This window comes from Loxodonta africana, chromosome 2 (genome assembly GCF_030014295.1).
Source record: "Loxodonta africana isolate mLoxAfr1 chromosome 2, mLoxAfr1.hap2, whole genome shotgun sequence".
Classification (NCBI taxonomy): Eukaryota; Metazoa; Chordata; class Mammalia; order Proboscidea; family Elephantidae; genus Loxodonta; species Loxodonta africana.
In genome coordinates, this window is record NC_087343.1 from 200565050 (window position 1) to 200586482 (window position 21433).

Genomic DNA, 21433 nt, shown 5'->3' on the forward strand with positions numbered 1-21433 from the left:
ATGCAGAGACCCCAAAGGGAGTCCTGCAGGCAGAAATCATCCAGTGTGACGACCATGAGGGAAATTGAGGCAGCTTAGAGCTACCAGCGGTGGGACATCAGGCTGAGAGGCCCAAGCCTGTGCTCAGCTCACCCTCAGCTTCTCTTCTTCCCTTGTGCGGGGTCTACATTCCCTGGGTCCCTGCCACTGGGACTCCACCAGAGCCTCCTGCCAGGCCCTTGATGGCTCAGTGAGCACCTGCCTGCCCCAGGGCACCCTGGGCTGTGGGCACTGCCAGCACGGTCAGCCCTGGTTCTGTGGGCTCGCACACCCAATCAAAAGCCTCCTTTGGAGTAGAGTCCAGGCTAGCTGCCTCCACATCTGTTCACCACATTGCTGCTGGAAAGCCCCACAACCAGCTGTGGACTGACAAGGGGATGGAGATGTGCCCCAGCCAGACTTTCCAGGGCTGTCAGGATCCCGGCTGCAGCTCTAGGTGGAGCCAGCCCCTTCAGGGTCTCAAGGCCTCGCTCAGGCCCTGTGCCCAGGTCCTGTCTGCACCGCAGTCTAGACCACTTTGTTCCCTCAAGTTCAAAGGCAGGGCACAGCTGGAAGTCCTGCTGTGCACAAATCTTTCTCAGCTGCATTGTCCAATATGGTAGTCACTAGCCACACTGGCTATTTAAATTGAAATGTGAATTAATTAGAACAAATTAAATAATTAAAAAATTCCATTCTTTAGTTGCACTAGCCACATTTTCAGTACTCAGGAGACGAGTGGTTGGACAATGCAGAATTAGAACATTTCCACCATCATAGAAAGCTCTGTTTGACAGGCCTGTTCTTGAAGGTCATCCTTTCTGAAATAGTCATGCTTCCTCAACACTATCCTCCACAAGATCACCAAAGGGTCCTGCATGCTTAGATCAGCCCCCAGATTCTCCCAGGTATGCAAAGCTCTCATTAACGACATAGAGCCTTAAAGGGTATTGATCATCAGGGCAACCCCACACGCCAAACCCACCGCCACGCCTTATCTTCCTTGTCCATGCTGTGCTCTTGAGGAGGTAGGTGGAGCTCAGATTAGAGGCATAGACCTCCTCTCTGTGTCTCCCTGAGCTCCAGGAGCCTTGACCCTCTGTCTCTGCTGTACCTAGGACAAGCAAACATTCAATCCACGTTGGCTGAATAAGTAAGCGCACATCTGTACTACGTAGAAGAAAGACACAGCCCAGCTACTCTTTCTCACCCTACTTGGACTTATCACTTATAATCCTTCAGTATGATAAAATTTATGTCAATTTAAGGCTTTTTATACTTCTCAGGAAAAATGGGGTACAGCTGGCTCAGTAGGGAGTAAATGAATAAATTTAAGTTAACTGGTAAAACCAAGAGAAAGCTCTAGACTTCCTTCGATCATATGTGTGACAGAGGGACCTTCCATACCAGGAAAAGGAGAATTTGCCTGCACCAGCCACACAAGGAGCCTTGGTGGTCCAGTGGTTAAGTGTATGCTTGCTAACCAAAAGGTTGCCAAAAGGTTGGCAGTTTAAATCCACCAGCCGCTCCTTGGAAACCCCATGGGGCAGTTCTACTCTGTCCCATAAGGTTGCTATGAGTCGGAATAGACTCGATAACAATGGGTTTTCTTCTTCTTCTTCCTCTTTTTTAGCTTCACGGAGAACTCATCATGGTTGTCCCAACTTCAGTCAGAGTCCTTGGCCTACTTCTCAAGAATGACTCCTTATCAGAGTAAAACTGCATTTTATTTAGAGACTGAAAATCACTTTCATCTTCTTTATCTCATTCAATCCTAACTACCTCCAAGATGGAAATTATGGACCCATTTTCAAGAGAAAGTCAAAGCTCAGAGGACAGGAATAACATTCCCAATGACACACCTGGAGAAGGTGGGGCCAGGAGTTCATCCAGAGTCTTTAAGTCTAAGCACAGCCTACGTTTGAAGGCCAGGTGCCGACTTATGTACATGGCAGAGTGAGGGAAGGATCTCACACACCTGCACTGCCCTGGATCCACATGCCGACATCCTTGTACCTCCTGCCAGGGATTGGCCTGAAGTGGGTAGCGGTGGCCCTTCCTTTCCTCAGCATTTGGCAGACAAGGGCAGGTGTCACTGGTACCCAAGATTTAGGTGACATGCAGACACCCCACTAAACAGTCCAGTATCATAGGAAGAAATCAATTCCCTTTTCAATATCCTTTCAACTCTTTTTGTTACTTCAAGGAGTAGCTTTGGATGGGTGTCAGTCTCTCTGTCTGCCCCTCCCTTGAACATTCACTATTGTCCCTTTTAACAGAATGCAAGCTGTGGTTCAGAGCCTTCAGAAAGCAGGACTACTTAGCTGGAGTTGAATAACATTGCTTTACATTTTAGCTTACTTTTTAGGTAACTTTTAGGTAAAAGGATGTTTCCTTTTTAAATGATTTGAAGTTTTAAAAAAGTCAGTTGGTTTACAGGAAAATACACAGTCCAGTTACAATGTGGATATGGCAAAAATGAAGAAAAATGGTACACAAATGACTGGAATTTGTGGGAAAAAACTGCCTTGGGGGTAAACAGCCTTGCCAAGTCAGAATTACTCCCAATTTACAGATGAGAAAACTGAGATTCAATGAGGTAAATGGGATGCCTAACATGAAAGCTCAGCTTTTCTCACTTGTGGGCCTTATAGAGTGTCCCTGTGTAGATATCATTCACCTGAGATGTCACAAGGAAACCTGGTAGGCAGCAAAGCTTCCTCTAGAAGGCATAGGTGCCTTGACCCACCTGTGTCGCTCTCTGTTCAGGATGAGTTGCTGGCCCTGCCCACCCCCTCTCCCCCCTGGGAAGCCCCACACTCACGATGTTCATGAGCGTGAGCAGGTATTTCTGCACGTGCTCCTTCCCATGGAACTGGACCACAGAGTCGTCCACACCCAGCAGGACCTCGATGTTGTAGTCATCGTCTGCAGCATGCCTCCGTGCCCTCCGCCTTGAGCTGTTGACTCGCTCTTCCAGCACCCCCAGGGCCTGGCTGAGGCTGTCCAGGCTGCCCAGAGTGGCTCCTGGAAGGAGAGAGGACACAGTCTTCAGCAGCAGCATGGGCTCGCCAGGGACCTCACAGCAGGACAAAAACCCTACTCAGATGCCACTCAGCACCTGCCAGATGCCAGCACGACCACCATCATATTGAAAGCTCACAGTAACTTTAGGGCATTGTAGTCCCATTTTACAGAAGAACAAACAGGTTCAGAGTGGGCAGCAATGTGCCAAGTTGGCTCAGAGCCAGGAGCACTCAAGCCACCACCTCTGGGTGCAGGGCTGGGCTCATTCCCAAGCGCCTGGTGGAGACTCCAGCCACAGCAGGGCTCACGGTGACCTCCATGCACAGATGTGGCCCTGGACAGGGCCCTCTGACGTCCCTGTTTCCTGTGGCAGCTGCGCCACGGTCCAGAATCACACAGCCCAGAGCAGGCACAACGAGGGAGAAGCTGGGACCCGCAAGAATGGGAGTGGGCAGAATCAGCTCACTCCCCACACTCACACATTCACACACTCCAGGCTAGATCCCCAGTTTGCCAAGAGGCTGGTCGCCCAGGTGGCCCCTGTTACAATGGGGAAAGTGAGGCTCAGCCAAGGCAGTGTGTCTTCTCCTCGGGCCCCAGCTCCCCTCCCAAAACTTTCGTCCCAACCCTCTGCTGAAGCTGCTCCTCATCTCCAGGTCAGCTCCACCTGTCCCACCCCTGGGCCAGGACCCCCTGACCCCTGTTGTGTTCCCTGGTGAATTGTGCCACCTGTCCCAGGTGCTGAGAAGCAGGGGCTCCTGAATGAACTGTGCAGGGACCAGGGGGAGCCTCTCTTATGACAGCAACCCCACCATCTGCCCTGGGTAGGTGCTGCCCTCCAGCCCCTCCAGCCTCGGAAACTGGCCCCACGCTGGGCTGCCAGTCTGGGGAGTGGAGTCTTAGCTGAGGAGTCTGGGGCATGGAGATTCATCAGGCTCAGAGCCCCAGGATGTTGGCCCACCCATCTGCATAGCTGCAGTTTCTGCCTCAGTTGCCTTGTACTTTTCTACTGGACCTGGAGCCCACCCTGGACCAGCTCCAGTCCCTAGCCCTCCTCTGCCCCACCTCTCAGGACAGGAGCTGGAATGACTAGGCTGGTCTTCAGTATTGCTGGCTGCCCCTGACCACACTTCCCACTGTCCATTAAGCTCCCCCTGATGACTGGTCTCCATGTCCATGCAGGTCCCTGGCCTCAGGGTCCTGCTTCTCAGTGGCAGTCCCTGGGTGGGTCCTCACTGACTCCTGCCCTGCTGAGTTCATAGCGACATTGCCAACTCAGGTGGTAGTGTTGTCCTACCCAGCTGAGGTGGAATAGGGAGAGCCAAGCTAAGCTGTCAATACCCCTACACCACCTGTGGGAGATCCCCTTCCTCTCCAAAGAATCTTCCAGAACAATTCTTCCTATTTCTCCTCAAAGTCTCTTATCTGCTTCTTTCTCTAGGGATAGGGACAGGAACTCCCTCTATGTCATAGTGGCACAGGATGGGCCTTGGAAACAGAACATGCTCCACCCTTGGCCCTCAGCACACATCTGCTCATTCTGTGCTGACAACAGGGTCTTCGGTGAGTCCGTTCTACAGATGGGGAGACTCTCAGGCAGGAGCTCTCGCCTTTACACCCTGCAGTCTGTCTCATGGCTGGGCGGCTGAGGCTCAGATAAGACACTGATCGTTAGGTCTGAGGCTCAAACCTGCAACCTGGCTGTGGGGCACAAACCATGAGGGACAAATGGAGATGACAAGCAGGGGGTGAGGGCTTTGACAGAAAAGAGAGCAGGTGGAGGCTGGACTGTGGGGCTGCTTGGATTCCTGTTCCTCTAGGGGTCCTTGTGCACCCTCAACCCCCACCTCATGCGCCACAGCAGGTGCTGCCCAGGGCTGCTCATGCGCACTCTGCTGTCTGCCTGGGAGGTGATTCAGGGCCATCTTGGCTGCTCCCAGAGGAGGCACTGGAGACGTAAACCTGACAGAGGCTTTGAGGAATTGCTACTCTATTTTTACACATTTATTTCTTTGCATTTCCAAGAAGCAAGAACAGCTCACCTTCAAAACCACCTTGGGAAGCAGAAAGATGGTAATTTTCATAAAAAATTGTTCCCTGGGAAGAGGCTGGACAGTTGCCCTCCACCCCCATCATGCCAGGAGTCACACCCAGTGGCCCACAGGCAGAACCAGACCACAGAGGTGTTGGCCATTACCACAGGGCCTTTAAGAGATACTTTATTTGCTTGACAGTATTTGGAAGTTGGGAGATTTTACGTTTAAAAAAATCTGGAATACCCAGCTTCTCCTGAGAAATGAGAAGATAGGGCCAGCCTGGGTGGTGACTATCAGCTGGAGGAGAATGAACGCCGTGCCTGGAGACAGGATACGTGGAGCCCAGCAGCCTGCCACCCTCACTGCCCTCTAGAGGCATCAGAGAGTGTCCCCAACCCTAACCCCGTATTGACCTCTCCAGACATTTCCTGTGGGGGTGCTAGGGCTGCCATTGGGTAGAGGTGAGGTGGGCACATCTTGAAGCTGCTTCTGCTGAACAAGCACAGCTCTTCACTCAATTGTTTGTCACAGACTCATTAGAAACAGCCAAGTTTTCTAGAGATGTTTTTATACAGGCTTTGTCATGAGACTGGAGCATGAATTTTACCCCAAGCATAATTGTTATTGTTATCATAATTTTAATCATGATTATTGTTTGGAGTAACTTTGAAAAGCAAGTGGACATTATGTTCTAGAACGCCCTACCCCCAAGGCTCAGACCCTGTAGATATGCCTCAAAGCCCAAGGGCAAAGCAATAAGGAGAGGAAAAGAGGGTCCTTCACGTCACTAGGCAGGTGGTAGCCCTGCCCTGTTTCTGGACCCTAGAAGCCTCAAACCTGCTCAGACCAAGCAGGGCACAGGGAGTGGTCAGTGGAGTCTGCCATGTCTCCAGGTCTGAGCCCACATACACCTCAGCCCAGCTGCCCTTCCCCATCCCCACCCACTGGGCCTGGGGTGTCAGGCCTGGATATGACTCCGTTTCCCCACTGTGGGTTTGATCCTGGAGCCCAGGCCATGCAGAGATCTGCCCACACCCTGGTCCTAGCAGGCCTGTCCCTCAAGACAAGTCCTGCTGCAGGGACCAACAGCCAGTGGCAGGTTCCCATGTGAGTCTGGAAAGGCTTCCAAGTGATGCCCTTGACGGCCTTCCCACCTGTGCTAGGGTGCCTACCTGGTCTAAAGGCTCTTTGCTCCACTCTATCTGTCTCTCTGGGAGAGGAGTGGGCTATTTGTCACTCTCTTTTCCTCCTCTGGGGCTGCCTACATGCTACAGCTGTCCTCCCAAGTGTGGTGACAAAGAGCTCATGTAGCCCTCTGCTCCTTTGCTCACTCCTGGACCCGGCCTGGAAAATGAGCTGTCAGTGCTGCCCGTCTCCTGCTAAAGCCAGAAAGGGATGCTGCCTTCCTGCTTTCTTCTGTGCGCCGCGTCCCCCACAAGGAGGTATCACTGGTCCCTTTGGGGTGCCGATTGATGGTAGATGAGAGAAAGTGGAGACCCCACAGTTGTCATGCCCCAGCAGGCCGAGGCAGATCCTATGTTTCAAATATGCAGCCAATGAATGTTTTAATTCTTGGCATTCCTTGGTATTCGGGGACCATTTTGGATGGCAGCCAGGGCTTCCTTTACTCATGTCTTAAGCAAAGAATGACACAGCAGGAAGAGCATCCAAGAGCAGTGCCCAGTCTTAGAGTTTCTAGGGGGAATGGAAAGGCTCACTTGAACAGTCAATCAATAGACAGGAGAGGACGTGATGAGAGAAGGCAGAATCCCACAAGGGAATCCTGAAGGGGTCGCCATTGAGAGGAACCACTGGCCCCACAGAAAGGAGAGTTGCTCATACGCCTGAGCTGACGTACCTGAGCTCTGCACCTGTCAGCATCCTAGAAGCAGCCTGCCACATTGAGTCTCTGAAGGTGCACAGCCCTTCGCAGTGATAAAGCTCTGTAACCCCCAGCAGCATTTGATCCACACACCGAGGAGGAGGCTCCTCACCATCCTCACTGTTGCCCCAGTCTAGCATCAAGGAAATTGAGGTACAGAAAGATTAAGTGACTCTGATAAGACACACAGCACAAGAAAGAGGAGCTGGGATTGGAGCCAAGTTCTTCAGATTCCAACACTCTTGACATGCCCCAGAGCAGCCCCTGTACATCACCAACACCAAGGGTTGATTTGGGGGAAACCAAAATTGGTAGAAAGAAGCACGATGACCCTGCAGAAGAGAAAACTGGGGCCTTGAGTCTCTAAGCAACTCGGGAGCCTCATGTGGCAGGTGACGCTTTGTAGGTCCAAGTGCCCCCAGGGTATTCGCTGTTCCCTGTGTACACTTAGACCCCAGGCCTTCTTTTGGCTGTCGTCTTATACTCCTCCTGCCCAAATTAAGCCCATCCATGAGGTTTGGCAGGACCTCCATGAAGGCCTCTTGGAGGCTGGGGCCTGGGGCTGACAGACCCCCTACAGACTCTTGCCAAAGCCCAGTGGCTTCCCCACTGGATACAGAGCTCCAAGAAGGCAGGGCTGTGTTTGACCCCATCTTCCTCCCCAACAGAGCCTTCCCTGCTTATCTACTGTGTGCCCAGCCCTGGATGTGAGTGGTGGATGCTTGGAACCTTGGGAAGTATGCTGCTCATTGAGCACAGAAGACTCTGCTGTTCCCCCTCCCTGGAATGTTCATTCCCTCATTTCTCATTGGACTGACCTCCTCTCATCCTTCAGCAATCAGCTGAAACATCACCACTTTATTTTATCCTAAATTAATATAGGCTCTCCCACCGCCTGATTTCTCTCTAATAACATCCCAATCTCTTCTTTCATGTAACGTACCTCCATATGTGGTTCTAATCTCATTTACAGATTTGCTTGGGCATTCGGATAAAGGCCCCTAAGGATGGGCCACAAGGTCATGCATGCTTCAGTTCCCCCAATGTCCCATAAGGAATGGCAGCACTGTGTGGGGTAGGAGCCATGGAAGACAGCAGGATCAATGGGAGCAGATGGCCCAGCAGAGGGGAGTCAAGGGCCCTCCTCAGAGGACACCTGAGCTGGGAGCTGTGCTGCAAGGAGAGGCAGGTGCAGCAGGGCCAAGGAAGGCCAGACTGGGGAAATAAGAGCAAAAATATGGTGGTGGGCAGATGAGTGTGAGCGGGAACTAAACCCAGCTATAAAAAAAAAACAAACGCAAGGCACGACTAAAACAAAATGACCCAGAAGGAGTTAAAACGAATGGAGTGAAGAAAGATAAGCTGTGTAACTGCCAACAAAAAGAAACTGGGCATAATAATATTTATGAGATTAAGTATACTCCAAGGCATTAAAGGAGACCAGCTGGTAAAAAAAAAAAAAAATCATCAGGAAGATATAAAAGTTAAAAAACTGTGCGCACATAATAGAGATTCAACCTGATAGAAGGAGAAGTAGACAAAGTCACAGTTACATGGGGCATTTTAATACATTTACCCCAGAAAACAGCAGATGAATTAGATAAAAATTAAGTAAAGAGAGGAAAGACTTGAATTAATATGTTAGACTTGATGTTTAAACCCAACTCCAGAAAGCATGCCCTTTTCTCAAACACATATGGAACAAATTCCAAATTTGAGTACACGAAAGAATTCTCAAAAACCGTGTCTATAATCACTAATTACAATGAGCTAAAATCAGAAATGACAATAAAAAGAAAGCCCTTCAAAGCCCGAAACACTGGAAATTAAAAATGCAGTTCTAATAAGCCTCAAATAAATAGCAAATATTTTTCCAATCATTGGCTCAAATAGAAAACCTGAATAAACCCATAACGTTAGAAGAAATTGAAAAAGTAGTCATAGAAAAGCCCAGAGGTTTTATAGAAAAGTTTTTACAAAACCTACAAGGAATAGGTACTTCTCATCTTACGCAGAATAAGTATGTGAAGATCAATAACTTTCTCGTATATAGCAATAACCAGCTAGAAAATAGAGTGGGAAAAAGGGTTTATCAACTATAGCAATGAAACCCACAAAATACCTAAGAATAAATAGAAAATAATGAATGCATAAAGGCAAAACAGAAAGAGTAATATAATATCATCTAAACTTTCTAACAGTACAAAAGGAGACATCAGTAAGCGAAGACACAGTGATGTGATCCTGGATTGGAAGTTGATTCTCCTCCAAATTAATATATAAATCTAACACAATCCCCACCAAAGAACTGTTAAAACCCTATAAAATTATTCCAAAGTTTATCTGGAAGACCACACATGTATGAATAGCTAGAAAATATTGAAAATAATAATAATGAGGGGGTGCTTATCTTTCAAATTAATGGAACATATTATAAAATTAAATTAATTAGAACATAGACATACTAATGTCATGAAAGACCAACAGAAATGAAAAATCCAAAAACAGATCCAAGCATGCATTAATATATGAAGGGCTTCTGGGTAAAGATACCAGATTAGATGCAACATCCAATTTAGCTCTTTCCTGGAGCCCCATTAAAAGTTTAGTAAAAGGATTTTTAATTCAAGGCATAATCCCACACAGACAGGGAGAGCAGGAGAAGGAATAGTAACAGAAAGTTGGGCACGTGGTAACAGACTTGATATGTCCCAGAAAGTTGAATCTCACGTTGGCAGTGAGGACAGCCTAGATTTGCCCAGTCTGCATCAAAGAATCCTTCAAAGGTTCAAAATTGATGGCATCAAGTATCTCTGGAAATGGGGGTTAAGGGGAAATTGAAATACTAAGTAGTACTAGTTGATAGTTAATGTCAAATACCCTCCCCACAACCTGTGGCCCATAGTAAAGACCCCTCCTCCACATTGGTGTTGGTCTGGAGTCTCATTCTCTGGAAAGGGTAGAAAACAGGGTCTCTGAACTGGGGCACCAGGTGTAAGCGAGGGCATGGGTAGCACACTAAAAACAGGAGGACTAAATGAATGCTGAGACCCCAGCCTTCTTTCCGACCTTCTCCCAGAATGCTGGCAGTCAGACCTTTGCCTCTGGGGCAGGATATTGGAGAGGTCTTCTCTGGGGAATCTGACCAAAAGAGAACATCACTGTCCACAGTTTCCCCAACCTATAATCACTGAGCTTCCAGTCTTCTCTTTCATCGCTCTCTCATACACATGAGCAGGCAGACAGCCAAGTATCACCAGTCCCCTGAAGGAAGCCTCCAACATGGCAGATGGAGTCCAAGATAAAACAAGACAACAAAAAAGAAGAACATGGAGGAAACAGAAACTACACAAGAAGGGGGAGGCTATCATGAGTATTCTCTGAGAGCTAAAAGAAGATAATATATCCGTTAAACAAAACAGGATGCTATTTTTAAGAGGAATATTCAGAGAAAAATAGAGTTCTTTAAAATTAAAAACATTTTAGCAGAAATAAAAAATTCAGTGGAAGGACTGAGAAGAAAAAGTTGAGAAGTCTTCCAGAAAGTAAAACAATAAGATAAAGACTTGAAAAAAAAGAAAACGAAAAAAAAATTAGGAGATGAGTAGAGGATGATACCAGAGGTGTACCATCTATAGAACAAATGCTTCCATAAACAGAGAAGAGGATATTTACTAATGAAATAATTCTAGAAAATTTTCCAGAAGGAGAGAATGGTCTCAGAGTGAAAGAGACCACATAGTACCCACCCAGTACAGTAGATAAAAATAGACCCACATAGGCCCATATCACTGCACATCATCATGAGATCTCACAATACAGAGAAGAGTCTACAACCTTGCATAGAGAATGAGTTGGGGGTTGGGAAGCAGGTTACAAAATAGGCCACAGACAAAGGATTGGTATCAGAATGGCTTTAGACCTCTCAAGAGCAGCATTGGAAAGGGAAAGATGGAGCAAATCCTTCAAAAGTCTAAAGGAAAAAAATTTCCAAACTGGAATTCTATATCCAGATAAACCCTCAAGCAAGTATGAAAATGGAATAAAGACATTTCCATATATGTAAGTTCTCAAAAGATTTACCTGTTAAGCATCCTTTCTCAAGAAGTTTCTGAAGGATGTGTTCCACCAAACAGAAAGAGTAAATCACGAAAGGGGAAGACATGAGATATAAAAAACAGGAGACCCAAGAGGGAAGGGATAGGAAGGAAATCCCTTGGAGGATGGTGACAGGCGATCCCAGGGTGATAGCTGTGCACCAGTGTGAAGGACAACTGAGCCATCCTGTAGCAGTGTGACTCAAGAGATTGGCTGTTATCACCTAGACTCCACTTCCATGGGGTCATCCTTTTCACCCCAGAATCAGAAGCCCAGGAGGGGTAGGCCCAGATTCTCATCTGTACTTGGCTTGTTTTGAGCTTCTGAGGACATGCATATCCCTCACAGAAGTTTTCAGCTGTCCCCTGAAAGCTAGAGGTAGGCAGGCTATGGTGAGCTTAGAAGCTGAAAATGCAGAGCAGTCCACTCCCTCTGACCATGTTTCTGATGTTTGTCCAGTACCTGATCCACACCTCTGTCCTGGCAGGTGCTCACCTCTGCTGAGCCCTGCATTTCCAAGACTCATGCATGGCCTTGCTTATGACTTCCCCAGAAGGGCCTCGTCACCTCCCAGAAAAGAGGAGGTCAGACTAGGACCCAGCTCACTCCTCCCAGAGCCTCCACCCAATGGGGAAGTGCTGCCCCTCCTTACATAGCCAGAGTGTTCTTGTCCTCCAGTTTAATAATAATCACCTTTTGTATTCACTCATATATAAACTTTAAATAGCTGATCAAATAATAAAATATTCAGTTGAGCATAAAGCAAATTAGTCAATGATAGAAGTGGCATTTTACAAATGAGTGATTTGGTCACTGGTGGATGTGGACCTGGTGTGGACATCTGGTAATCTGGCATGACTTAGTCAATTACTTGTAATAGCATCTTATGGCCCAGTAATTTCACTCCTGAGTCCATATCCTAAAGATGTAGGATATACCAGGGGCAATGGTGGTTCCGTGGCAGAATTCTTGCCTCCCATGTGGGCAACCCGGGCCCAATTCATAGCCAACGCACCTCATGCTCAACCACCAGTGCTCCTGTGAGTGGAGGTTTGTTTGTTGCTACGACGCTGAACAGCTTTTAGCAGAACTTCCAGACTAAGACAGACTAAAAAGAAAGGCCTAAAGGTCTACTTCCGAAAATCAGCCAATGAAAACCGTGTGGATCACAACTGTCCAATCCCTACCTAACCCATCATGGCGATGGCACAGGACCAGGCAGCATTTCGTTCCGTTGTGCATGGGGTCACCATGAGTCGACAGTGGCTAACAAAAAGCAACATAGGATATCCCAGTCCTCTCCTCAGGCTGACCCCCTGCCTCAGGGGCCATTTTGCAGGCCCCTGGACTCAGCAAGTGGGCATGCTCACACAGGTCCCCGAGGAGAAAATTATGAGCTGTTCATCACAGCAATGCTTAGGGGGCAGGGATGTTGGAGGCAACCTAGGTGTCATCAGCGGGAGAGATAAGAGGCAAAATGTGGCGGGTACACCTCATGCAGTGCTAGGCAAAGGTTAGAAGTTTGACATCAACACAGATGGATCTCAAAAACAGAACTCCGAGTGCAAAAAGTAAGAAACCAAAAGGAGATGTATAATGCAACGCTATTTATATAAATTAAAAATACACACACTCAAGGGGATGACACTCATTTTGCAAAACTACAGACTAACAAAAAGATACTCTTTACCTTGGAATGACTGCTCATTACAGGGAAAAAGGACAGGAAAGAGAAAGAGGATTATGGAGAGAATTTTTTTTAATAGCGTTGGGACAACTGGTTAGACACATAGGGGAAAAGATCAAATCCTGACCTCACACCTTATACGAAAACAAATTCCAGGTGGATTGGTAACTTGAAGTGATAAAAATGAAGTCATAAATGTACTAGAAGAAAATATATCTAAATGCTTTTTGATGAACTCTGAGCAGGGCAGGCTTTGGACTACAAGTCCAGTACTGTTTCTTTGTCCCCTCCTTGGAATGACCCTTGCCCCTTGGGCCATTTCACACTCCCCTGGGCTCCGTGGACTGAGCACGAGGGCTGATGGACAGAGGTGCCCTGCACATGGAGGAGGCACCATGCTGCTCCCCAGCTGGGATGAGGTGCCACACTGCTCTCCAACCCAGACTAGATGTCATGCTACTCTCCAACCTGGATGATGTGCTACACTACTCCCCAATCTGGACGGGGTGTCACACTGCTTCCTAACCCAGACTAGGTGACACACTGCTCCCTAAACCAGATATGGTGCCACACCGCTCCCCAACCTAGATGAGGTGCTACACTGCTCCCCAACCCAGATGAGGTACCATGCTGCTCCCTGACCCGGATGAGGTGTCACACTGCTCCTCAACCTGAATGAGGCACCATACTGCTCCCCAACCCAGGTGAGGGGCCACACTGCTCCCAACCTGGATGTGGCACCATACTGCTCCCCAACCTAGATGTGGCACCATGCTGCTGCCCAACCCCATCAACCAAATGAATGAGTGCTCAGGGTCTCCAAAGCTTAAACCCTTACAGCCACCTTGATGAGCACAGAAGGGCTTCCAGAGCTCACCTAAGGCCGTGGTGCTAGCAAAGGCCCAGGCCAGAACTCCAACCCAGCAACCATTGCTGGGCCCCCTGCAGGGCTGCTGGCCAGGCCCAGGGCAGCCATACTCCATGGCCCAGCAGCCTTTCAGAGCACACCAGGACCCCCACCCAGGGAAGGTCATCTGGACGAAAGCCACGTCCTCCATTTGTTAACTACTAAAAGACAATCCCTCCATGACTGCAGATTCCTCTAAAGATGATCATTAAGATAAAACACGTTTATGTAGAAGCATAATCAGGACACCGCGCAAAGCCCTGCTTGGAAGCAGGCAGGCTCCTCAGATGCTCTGGGCGGCAGAGAGCAGCTCATCCCCACGGGGGCCATCAGCGCAGAGCCCCACTGGTAAGCTTTATTAAAAGCGGCTCATTATGATCATTCTGTTCCAGCCCTTTATAACTTTATTACTGAATTTGAATTAATTTTTCCAGCTCCAACAGACAGCTCATCCAGTGTTGTTTTTACGACTCAAGGTGGGGCAGTGGAGTAGTGAGGTGCTCTGGACAGTGCAGACCCGCAGCACTCATCCATCAGGACAGCATCAATACCAGCTGCACTGAATCTCAGAGATGAGAGCTGGGCGTTCTTTACATTCCAAGGAATGGGGCCTCCTCATGGGCACTGGACCTCCCAATGCTTGGAGAGAGATTCCTCTGTGGAACTGCCCCAGACAGGCTTCCCAGGACAGAAAGGGACGAATGCCCCTTGGTGGTGGGCATGGGATGTCTGGCCTGCCCAGCCCTGCTGGCCCTCAGGTAGGGGAAGGGTGCCATCTGGAGCCCAGCAGCATACTGGACCTTCCCCTCCTCAGGAGACTACTCCCTAACTTTCCTTTGGTGAGCCAACCTCCCCACTCCCAGTCCATATGGTTCGGGGGAGCCATCCTACTGCAACCCAGCTCCAGGAGCACCCACAGGGCCCAGCCAGGCTACTGAAAGCCAAGGAAAACCATTTTTGGAGTATTAGGGGAGGTGTGCTTTCTTCCCTTCTAGTTGGGGTTGCTAAGCTGGTAAAATGTGAGCCAGAGGAATGACATCAACCCACAGGAGAGCAGAGCTGAGCACCGAGGAGAGCAAAACCAAGGGCTGGTGATACTGTGAGGTACCTAGATCCTGTCATGGCTAAAGTTGACACATTCTTGGACTTTCCAGTTATTTGAGTCAATTCATTTGGATTTACGTCTCTTGTAACCACAAGAGTCCTAACATGACACACACATGCACACACACACACATATATGCATACAAGAGATATGCACTGGTCTGGCCTACACACAAGGTCCCTGAGTGGTGCAAATGATTTGCTCTTGGCTACTAACCTAAATGTTGGCAGTTCAAACCCACACAGGGGCACCACAGAAGAAAGGCCTGGCGATCTGTTTCCATAAAGATTACAGCCAAGAAAACCCTAGGAAGCAGTTCTACTCTGTAACATATGGGGTGGCCATGAGTTGGAATGGAATCAATGGCATTGGGTTTGGTTTAAGGAACCCTAGTGGTGCAGTTGTTAAGCAGTAGGCTGAAAACCAAAAGGTCAGTGGTTCAAACCCACCAGCTGTTCCTCGGGAGAAAGATGTGGCAGTCTGTTTCCGTAAAGATTACAGCCTTGGAAACCCTCTGGGGCAGTTCTACTCTGTCCTGCAGGGTCGATACAAGTCAGAATTGACTCAACTGTAACAGGTTTGGTTTGGCTTGGTTTATACACCATCATTTGGCTTTGATGCGAGAAGGCTCTCAGTCTCCTAAGGCTTCAGCTGGTGGCTCCTGTTCTGAATTGTACCTGCACCTCCCACTCTCTAGAGGGACCCCAATACGGAGCTGGCAGAGAGCAGCCTGCTATGTATTTAAGGTATGTGGCTGAGGGGAAGGGCAGGCTCTGGTCCAACCTCCAGATACATGTCCTTGGAAAATGAAGGGACCGATCTGCCACCACAGGGGCCCCAGCAGAAGCATTGAGGCCTCTGGAATTGGGCCAAAATCAGGAACTCTCAGTGCCCTCGAGGCATCCTGCTGCAGGGCTCCGGCTATTGTCTGTAGCCCTCATGGAGAGGTTATGAAACACCCCTGCCGGATCTGACCTCCCAACCCAAGCAGAGTTGCCTGGATCCTCTGCAACAGCGCCCCCCCTAGCGGCCTGCCCTCCAGGTGCCTCCAGAAACCTACCCCCCTTCCTTCAGCAATCAGGTCCCTGTGAGCTCCAGCCTTGAGGGGCAGGAAGAAGAGACCCCAGTGTAGCCTGGCCCTTCCTGTATTCCTGCTCACAGCCCAGTGCAGGGAGTTTCTCCAGGATCAGCTGTACCTCCAGGCCCCAGACCTCCTCTAGATGAGCAGTGGCCTGGGGATGGTGAACCAGCCCCTAGTCACCTCCTCATTGCAGCTCCCCAGTGCACAGCGGCCAGATGGCGGAAGCTGGTGGAGAGACTGGCAGAGCTTTTAATGAAAATATTTACTGTGAACTTCAGAACACAACAAAGACACCTACAGGGCCCAACAGAAGGAAAGATTCCCTGGGATTTCACTTTGAATGTGGGAAGTGGGTGGTGGCAAGTGGGTGCTGACAGCCAACGTCACAGACCTGAGCCACAGGCCTGGCATCCACCATGCACAGCTCATAAAACCGTGTCACAGGCTGGAAACCCCTGTTGCCAGCCTAGCTCCGCTCTGGAGCCCCAGGTATGGACATTGGCAGCCTTGGGAACATTTTTCCCCAGACACCTTCTGCTCAAAATGTCCAAGACTGAGTGGCTCCCCTGCCTCTCACCAAACCTCCAGCTGGACTGCCCACCTCAGGTCACAGCATCTGTGCCCACCCAGGCCTACACCAGGGACAGAGGCTGGTCCTCACCCACCTGCCCCATCTTCGCCATATGCACTCCTAAGGGTAGTACCTTTGCCATTGTCCTAGCCCTCACCTCACCATCCCTGTCTCCCCCAGGAATCCTCCTCATTGGCCTCTAGGTTTATCATATAAAAGTTCCAGGGCATTCTCTCCATTCTCCAACCCATATTCCCTTGTTGGGCTACTCATCTTTTCAGATGTTGAGCCCCCTGCCATGGAGGTGGGGGCGGGTGTCTTAGTTATTTAGAGCTGCCATAACAGAAATACCACAAATGGATGGGTTTAACAAAAGGAAATTTATTTTCTCACAGTCTAGTAGGTTACAAGTCCAAATTCAGGGCGTCGGCTCCAGGGGAAGGCTTTCTCTCTCTGTTGGCTCTGGAGGACGGTCCTTGTCCTCAATGTTCCCCCGGTCGAAGAGCTTCTCAGGCGCAAGGACCCCAGGTCCAAAGGATGCGCTCTGCTCCCAGTGCTGCTTTCTTGGTGGTATGAGGTCCCCAACTCTCTGCTTGCTTTCCTTTCCTTTCATCTCTTGAGAGATAAAAGGTGGTACAGGCCATACCCCAGGGAAACTCCCTTTACCTTGGATCAGGGAGGTGACTTGGGTAAGGGTGGTGTTACGATCCCACCCTAATCCTCTTTAACATAAAATTACAATCACAAAATTGAAAACCACCACAGAATACCAGGAACCCTGGCCTAACCAAAGTTAATACACACATTTTTGGGGGGATCATTATTCAATCCATAACAGCAAGCATCACAGAAGGGGGTGGGTCCTGGCCTGTGGGTGGGGCTTGGTGCTGACACATGCAGGAGTCTTGGACACTGCCCAGGCCTGCCAGGCACCAACTAGATGCCCACTGTGTGCCCTGCCTGCAGCTCTGCCCTGGCTCTCCCTCCACCTCTTCCACCCTCTTTGACCGCTGTTTCCATGGGTGTTGATTGTCGATCCAAGTAAAATGAAATGCTTGATAACTTCCATTTCTTTGCCATTTATCATGATATTGCTTATTGGTCCAGTTGTGAGGATTTTTGTTTTCTTTATGTTGAGGTGTAATCCATACTGAAGGCTTCGGTCTTTGATCTTCATCGGTAAGTACTTCAAGTCCTCTTTACTTTCAGCAACCAAGGTTGTGTCATCTGCACATCACAGGTTGTTAATGAGTCTTCCTCCATTCCTGATCCCACATTCTTCTTCATGTAGTCAGCTTCTCAGGTTATCTGCTCAGCACACAGATTGAATAAATTAGGTGAAAGGATACAGTCCTGCTGTAAACGTTTTCCAATTTTAAACCACATAGTATCCCCTTGTTCTGTTCAAACAACTGCCTCTGTCTCTGTATAGGTTCCGCACTAGCACATTTAATTGTTCTGGAATTCCTGTTGTTTGTAACGTTATTGGGCAGGTGTGCAGGGGGCATGATTTATGACAGGGGAGACAAGCCAGCATCTGCTGTCCCTTGTGTCCATCTCTGTCCAGGGTCTGCTCAGGGAGCTGGAATGGCCTGAGAATGCCCTGTCCTGCCTGCTGATGCCAAGATACAAGAAATTGCTGGTAAAATGCTGCTGAGGCAAGAAAGGTAGTGGGGTGGCCCTAGGCTGGGCCTTTTGACTGACGGCCCAGGAGGCCCCTTTTCCAGTCAGACCCATGGCACTCTCCCATGCCCCCCACCTCCTAGGATGGGCAGTGGTACACCTTGGGGCACCCAGGCACCTGCCCAGGGTCTGCCCCGAGAAGAGTTGTACCTGGGGCAATGCTTATCCTCCTCTTGCCGCGTCCCATGTCCTGCTCAGGAACCTGGGTCCCCCCAGCCCTTGCCCCCTCTCCCAGCGAGGATCGGGGGAAGTTTCTGCCCTCCTTGCTACCTGACCTGCACTGCTCTCCAGACACCCTCGCTTTCCCCTTCTCAGGCTGGCTGGCTCCCTAGCTATGTACCCTCTTTTCCTCTGTTCCAGTCCCGACCTGGCTGCAACAGGCATGTTATGGATTGAATTGTGCCCGCCGCTCCCCCCCGCCCCGCAAAAAAAAAAAACAAATATGTTTTGGAACCCTAACCTCTATACTTGTGGATGTAATCTAATGTTATATAATATAATCCCTTTGTACAATGCAATCTAATTTTATATTAAAGAGATCATACAAGAGTAGGGTAGGCTCTAAAGCTAATAGCTTCTGAATCATAAAAAGGGCTGAATAGACACAGGGATAAGGAAGCACAAAAGGGGGAAGATACATGCCCCATGAAATCGCCAAGGGGCTGAGGAACACCAGGGCTACCGAAATTAAGACAGGATCTTCCCCCAGAGCTGACAGAGAGAGCCTTCCTCTATAGCTGGTCCCCTGAATTCAGAGTTCTAGCCTCTTGAGGTGTGAGAAAATAAACGTCTGTTTTTTAAAGCCACCTACTTGCAATATTTCTGTTACAGCAGCACTAGGAAACTAAGACAGGCCCCTGGGGTTGTGACCTAGGCCTGGCCTTCCCAAGGCCTTTCTCCTACCCTCCACATGGCAAGGGGGACATGGGCCTGGCAGGAGAGTCTTCTCAAAGACCTATCTCTCCCACAGGTGCATCCCATGGTGCAGGCTGGGAGGATGGTCCTGAGTGTCTAGTTTGGCTCCCACTCTGGGTCCCAGCCATATTATCCAACCCAGCTTTAAAGCAGAGGCTGGGTTTTTATCTTGTTTGTCTTCCAGTGTGAACTCAGTGGAAGGGGGGGAGGTAGGCGTGGTCAGCAGCCTGCGGGGGGAGTGGGGGGCATTGATTAGCACTGGCGGACCACACACACTCCTCTCCCACGCTGCCTTCTGCTTAGAGACAACTAGAAGCCCACAGTCACCAAGGAGAAGGGGAGTATCCGGGGACTCCCCAGGCTCCCCAAAGACCTGGAGCTGCTTTTGCCTCAGGAGCAGTGACCCCTGAGGGAGCACTCCTCATACACCATGCACAACACCAAGCCTCAAGTCAGCCACAGTGTTGACGGGGCTTAATTTGACCAGCCCCATTTACAGGAGGAAGGAAATTAGAAATAGGAGCAATTGCTGAAGCCTGTAAATTTAATCTGTGACTCAGTCCAACACGGGCCTTTCCTAACAAACTGGGGAGCAGGTGGGGCTGCACTCTGAGCCCAGGTCCTGGAGCCTCTAAGAAGTGAAGGAGGGGAGGGCAGGGGCTGCCCATCCTACAGGGGAGATGGCCCATAGCCTGGGGGCTCCAGGGCTCCAGAGGACAGGCTGATGGCTAGCTGGGTAGAGAGTAGAAAAATCATCACAATTATACTTTAATACATTTGGGGTTTCCCTCCCTTGTTTAAAAGCAGATGTGATTCTGCCAGGTACGCAGCTGACAGGGGCTCAGCCCACTGAGGAGGACTTTGATACCCCACGGTCTGGGTTTCTACAGCACTCACCAATCAGCTAACCATGTCACTCTGTACTCCCATCTGGTCCCACAGAAACCCCAAGGCCACCAGTACAGCTATGCACATTGTGAACCGCACAAGGGGGCCCAGCCACCCAAGAAAGGGCACCCACTTCTGACTCAGGCAACGGCACCACCCAGGAGGACGGCTGGTGGCACCAATGCTCCCACCTCCTGTCAGGCGCTGTGTGGCTCACCTGGGTGCCCACGTTGCCGCTGCCAGTCCCATGCACCCCTTACTTTCTCCCTCACCACCTCTGAAACATGAACATGTGGCTTCATTGAACAGGGTTGTCTTCCCTTACCGCTTTCTACCTGGCAAATCCTGCCCCTCCTTCAAGGTCCAGCTGTAACATTCCCCAGTGGGACAGTTCTTGACCTGCCTACCCCCTCGCCATGCTCTTCGCCACACCGAATTAGTGCCTCACTTCTCTGGCCCCAGAATCTACATATTCATTCATTCATACATTCTATTCTTTGTAGGATATTCAAATAATCCAAGAAGTTGGACTATATGAAGAAGAACACGACAACAGGATTGGAAGAAAACTCATTTACAATCTGTGATATGCAGATGACACAACCTTGCTTGCAGAAAATGAAGCCCTTACTGACGAATGTCAAAGACTACAGGTTTCAGTATGGATTACACCTCACTGTGAAGAAAATGAAAATCCTCAATATCCTGGGCCAGTAAACAACATGATAAATGATAAACAATGAAGAAATTGATTGGATCAACAATTAACACCCATGGAAGCAGCAGTCCAGAAATCAAATCATGTATTGCACTCAGCAAATCTGCTGCAAAAGACCTCTTTAAAGTGTTAAAAAATAAGGATGTCACCTTGAAGACTAAGGTATGCTTGACCCAAGCCATGGTATTTTCAATTGCCTCATATGCATGCAAAAGCTGGATAATGAATAAGGAAGATCAAAGAAGAATTGATGCCTTTGAATTATGGTGTTGGTGAAGAATACTAAATATAAAATGGACTGCCAGAAGAACAAACAAATCTGTCTTGGAAGAAGTACAACCAGCAAGGGTGCAAGACTTTGTCTCACGTACTTTGGACGTGTTGTCAGGAGCGACCAGTCCCTGGAGAAGGACATCATGCTTGGTAAAGTAGAGGGTCACCGAAAAGGAGGAAGACCCTCTATGAGATGGATTGACACAGTGGCTGCAACAATGGGCCCAAACATAGCAAAGATTGTGAGAATGGGGAAGAACCAGGCAGTGTTTTGTGCTGTTGTACATAGGGTTGCTGTCTTAGGCTAGGTTCTCTAGAGAAGAAAAACCAATAAAGCATATATATATATAGCTTTATATCAAGGAAATGGCTCACACAGTTGTGGTGGCTGGAACGTCCCAAGTCCATGGGTCAGAATAGGGGCTTCCCCTGATTCACGTAGCCTCACTGGCTGGCGAACCCAAGATCAGCGGGTCAGAGAGCAGGGCTCTTGTTTACAGGCTGTGAAGATCGATGAATCCCAAGATCGGCAGACAAGACCGCA

General features: G+C 49.2%; 1 protein-coding gene across 4 annotated transcripts in view; it reads right to left on the bottom strand.

Moving 5' to 3' along the window:
• The window catches only part of ADAMTS2 (ADAM metallopeptidase with thrombospondin type 1 motif 2), a 311700-nt gene that overhangs the window by 135446 nt on the left and 154821 nt on the right, over positions 1-21433 (bottom strand). For all 4 annotated transcript variants that reach the window (XM_064279254.1, XM_064279255.1, XM_064279256.1 and 1 more), the window contains exon 4: positions 2843-3045. In XM_064279254.1, the coding sequence (XP_064135324.1) occupies positions 2843-3045 (203 nt within the window). The remainder of the gene's footprint in view (positions 1-2842; positions 3046-21433) is intronic.